Below are 4,265 nucleotides of genomic sequence, written 5' to 3' on the forward strand. Positions count from 1 at the left end.
CCTAGCAATGGCGTTCAATCTTAAGAACCAAATCTTTGGCTCCTCTGAGCTTTGCTTACTTTTTTTTTTTTAAGATTTTATTTGTTTGACACAGAGAGAGAGAGAGATCACAAGTAGGCAGAGAGGCAGGCTGAGAGAGAGGGGGAATCAGGCTCCCCACTGAGCAGAGTGCTCAATGTGGGGCTCGATCCCAGGACCCCCAGATCATGACCTGAGCCGAAGGCTGAGGCTTAACCCACTGAGCCACCCAGGCGCCCAGCTTACTTTTACCTATAACACCTGAATGACAGTGTCTTCTCTGTGGATGTTTTTCAAAGAATATAGCACAGAATCGATGTTCATTAATATTAACTACTCATCATCTATCCTCTGCCCATGCCTCCACACACACACACACAAAACACACACATTCATGACTTACAAACATACCTGCATGTACACACCATTGCAGTTAAGAAAAACCTATAGAAATATTACAAATGAGAATTCTGAATACAGAGTCCAGCAACTGTAGCTGAGAGTCTGTAAATCCTCTACCTCAAGGCATGCAAGTCTTCCCATAAGCTAGCTGTTTGTAGGGAACCCAAGAATGGAGGCAGAGAGTCAGAATATTACACAAGAATACTGTATAAACATAAAAGGGAAAAAGAAAAAAACATTCCTTAGTCATCCCTAACTAAGAATGTCACCAATACTCTAATGCGCTGGGATTAGATGTTAATGCCGTACATCCTGCTGTCTGATAACTTACAATCTGCCTGATTATTAAGAACTGAGTTAACTGGTCAGTAAGCTGCATGGCTGTCATCCCATAGTGTGGGTTCACTCACTCCAATTACTCCTTCTGTGGCCTTCATGAATTCTTCCCCGTGAGGGAACCTCCACCACATATTGACTTTAACATGTATTAGAACAGGCAGATCCCAATTCTGACAATAGTCAAGTCTGTTGCTGAGGGTGGGCAGACTAAGGAAGGATCCCTCATATGGTTCAAGTTTTACCTAGGCTTTATTCTGCCTGGGTGGGGATTAGCACTTTTAAAAAGGCTCTTCCAAATATAATCAATGTATAATGAGGCTTGAAATTTTGATAGTTGTAAGAATAGGGTCAGCTTGGGGATTCTCCTCTCTCTGAATCTAGAAAAGCCCAGATTAAGTGAAATTTCTATTCATTTACATCAAATATAAATAATTTACAGCATTTTCCCATGCTCATCAAAAGAAGAGGAAAAGACCTCCTTGACTGGGGATTAGCTCTGCTGGGCTCAGGTACTGTCTCTATCACCACCTTGCTCAGAAGACTGGGACAAGTCACTTCCCCTCTCTGCACCTCAGTGCAATATTTGTAAGCCCTCTTCCAGCCCTGACCGTCCCCTATCTAAGATCTAACCACAATCCTACCTACTGTCTCTTTCAGTCATTTATCTCTTATGCACATATGTTGTCCTGTTCTGTAGCACAGAGTGATGGTGTACCAGATGCCTGAGACGTTTCTCAAGAAAGCCTCCTTTGCTGCATTTGTCCTTGGCTGATGACAGAAGGGATAGCACATGGAACAGGGCAATTTGTCCTCCCCTGTGGCAGGGTTCATAATCCTGGGGCTCTCAGCCTACCCAAAGCTGGAGAAAATATTCTTTGTGCTCATCCTCCTGATGTACCTGGTCATCCTGCTGGGCAACGGGGTCCTCATCCTGTTGACCATCCTTGACTCTCGCCTACACACACCCATGTACTTCTTCCTGGGGAACCTCTCCTTCCTGGACATCTGCTACACAACTTCTGCAGTCCCCCTCATTCTTGACAGCTTCCTGACCCCCAGGAAAACCATCTCCTTCTCAGCCTGTGCCGTGCAGATGTTTCTCTCCTTTGCCATGGGAGCCACAGAGTGTGTGCTTCTGGGCATGATGGCATTTGATCGCTATGTGGCCATCTGTAACCCCCTTAGGTATTCCATGGTCATGAGCAAGGCTGCCTATGTCCCCATGGCTGTCAGCTCCTGGGCTATTGGTGGTACAGCTTCTGTGGTACACACATCTTTGACAATTCAGCTGCCTTTCTGTGGAAACAACGTCATTAACCACCTTGCCTGTGAGCTACTGGCTGTCCTAAAGTTGGCCTGTGCTGACATCTCCATCAATGTGATCAGCATGGGGGTGACCAATGTTGTGTTACTGGGAGTCCCAGTTCTGTTAATCTCCATCTCTTATGTGTTCATCATTGTTACCATCCTGAGGATCCCCTCAGCTGAAGGGAGGAGAAAGGCCTTCTCCACCTGCTCTGCCCACTTCACAGTGGTGGTCATCTTCTATGGGACCTTATTTTTCATGTATGGGAAGCCTAAATCTAAGGATCCCCTAGGTAATGACAAGGAGGACCTTTCAGACAAGCTCATCCCTGTCTTCTATGGGGTGGTGACCCCCATGCTCAACCCCATTATCTACAGCCTCAGGAACAAGGACGTGAAGGCAGCTGTGAGGAACCTGGTGGCTCAGAAATGTTTCACCCAGTGACAGAGGGCTCCTCTGTGTTCCCACCCTATGGGATAAAGGACTTCTGATCATTATAGCCGCCATCTGAAAGCCAAGTCACGTGATCCAGAATCCTCTCTTGCCCTTCTGTCCATTTTCAGAGAATGTTTAACTTTTCAGAGTATATCTTCTGAGTTTTAGCCACCCAGCTGAGAGTTTTCAAATATGCCACACAACAGATCTCTAATTGAATATACAAAGACATTCTGAACACATGATAAAACCAAAGAGAGAGGAGCCAGCCATCAGAGGGAGCTTGGTGAATGGCCTCACTGTGTCTGAACTACACAGCCAATGCACAGAGGAGAGAGGGCGCTCCCAGCACTGTTGCCATCCCTCCTGGATTCCCCAGGAGAGTCACAGGAACAAGGAGGAAGTGGGAATTTTCATTTTGGACTGTTTTTGAAAGAGAATCAGTTTGGCTAAGTATAAGAAGAGACAAAGACATGTTCTCCCCATAGAGAGCTTTTGGGTGGGAACAAACTAATCTGGAACACTCCATTTCTTCTTAGCTATGAGAAAATTGAGGCTATTTTTTCTCAATGCACTTCACATTATGAAACACCACTAGGAAGTTAATGGCAAGAAGGAGTATAGAGTTTGAATTTGATGCTCATCACTTACAACAATTCCTACTAGAAAAGCTAGTATTTGGTTGGATAATAACTCACATTCTAGAAAAAAGAAAGATGATACAGATATAGATAGACAGACAGACAGAGGCTAAATATATTTGAAGACTTTGGGGGCTAATATTTGACACGTTTCTTTGTTCCAGGACTTCTCAAAGTCTTTAATATGCTAGAGTACACTGGGAATGTCCAAGAGATGTAAACTTGGTAGCATTTCTCAAACCTCCATAGCTCAGCAGGATAAAAACTGGGAAGCATTTTCTTATGTATGACCTTCGGTGGGTTGCTTAACCTATTTCAGTCTGTTTCTTCATATTTTACACATAGCCCCTTGATTTTACATGAATTACTTATTATAGATAACTGCTTTGTAAATGATAAGCACAATGGAACTACTAGATACCAGTTTTGGTCATATCATGAATGTTGCCCAGTGCTGTGTGCCATGTAGAACAGAGTAAGACAATGTCCCTATGTAGAGCAATAGATACACAAGGTAAATGAAAGATTCAGAGATGTTAGCAGGTGAATAGAAGCATTTTTACCTCAAGTTCTATGAAATTCTATGAATATGGCAGACTTATATAAAAAGAGAATTTAGAAAGTGAATCCTTTTTTGAGAACAGATCTTGGAAGTTTTTGACTCAAGTAATATTTACATTTTCTTATATTTATTAGGAATGAATTGCCTAAGGATTGGTGTTTGTATAATTAAATTTCTGATTCTAATGTTAGTCCTGTTACTAATTTCTACTTTGCACCAGTAGGGAATAATCTTGCTCCTGCAAATACACAAATGCCTTCTAGTGGCCATTTAAGCAAACTTCAGACACTTAATAGAGCCACACAATATCATTGTTAGAAGAGGTTTTGGGGATTTTCTTGTTCAACGCTATGCACAGGATGTATGCTATTCCTCTCCAATGTCCCTGATCCCATTCAAATGGCATTTGCTTGGACAACTCCAGTAATAAACAATTCAGTACTTCCAGAATCTAGCTTTTTCATTCAGCCCTTGCAAACTCTTCCTCGAATTATGCTTAACTATACCCTCCAGTAGCTTCTACCTTCACTCCTGATTAGGTTTAGTGCCTCTACATGAGATG

At 42.9% G+C, this 4,265-nt stretch overlaps 1 protein-coding gene across 1 annotated transcript; it reads left to right on the forward strand.

Annotated features, from left to right (window-relative positions):
- Positions 1 to 1,549: 1,549 nt before the first annotated feature.
- On the forward strand, positions 1,550 to 2,509 carry LOC123953185 (olfactory receptor 2S2-like). Its single transcript, XM_046023199.1, has one exon. It carries the CDS (start codon positions 1,550 to 1,552, stop codon positions 2,507 to 2,509), a length of 960 nt encoding a protein of 319 aa, XP_045879155.1.
- Positions 2,510 to 4,265: the final 1,756 nt, after the last annotated feature.

The sequence above is a fragment of the Meles meles genome, chromosome 11 (assembly GCF_922984935.1).
Source record: "Meles meles chromosome 11, mMelMel3.1 paternal haplotype, whole genome shotgun sequence".
NCBI lineage: Eukaryota > Metazoa > Chordata > Mammalia > Carnivora > Mustelidae > Meles > Meles meles.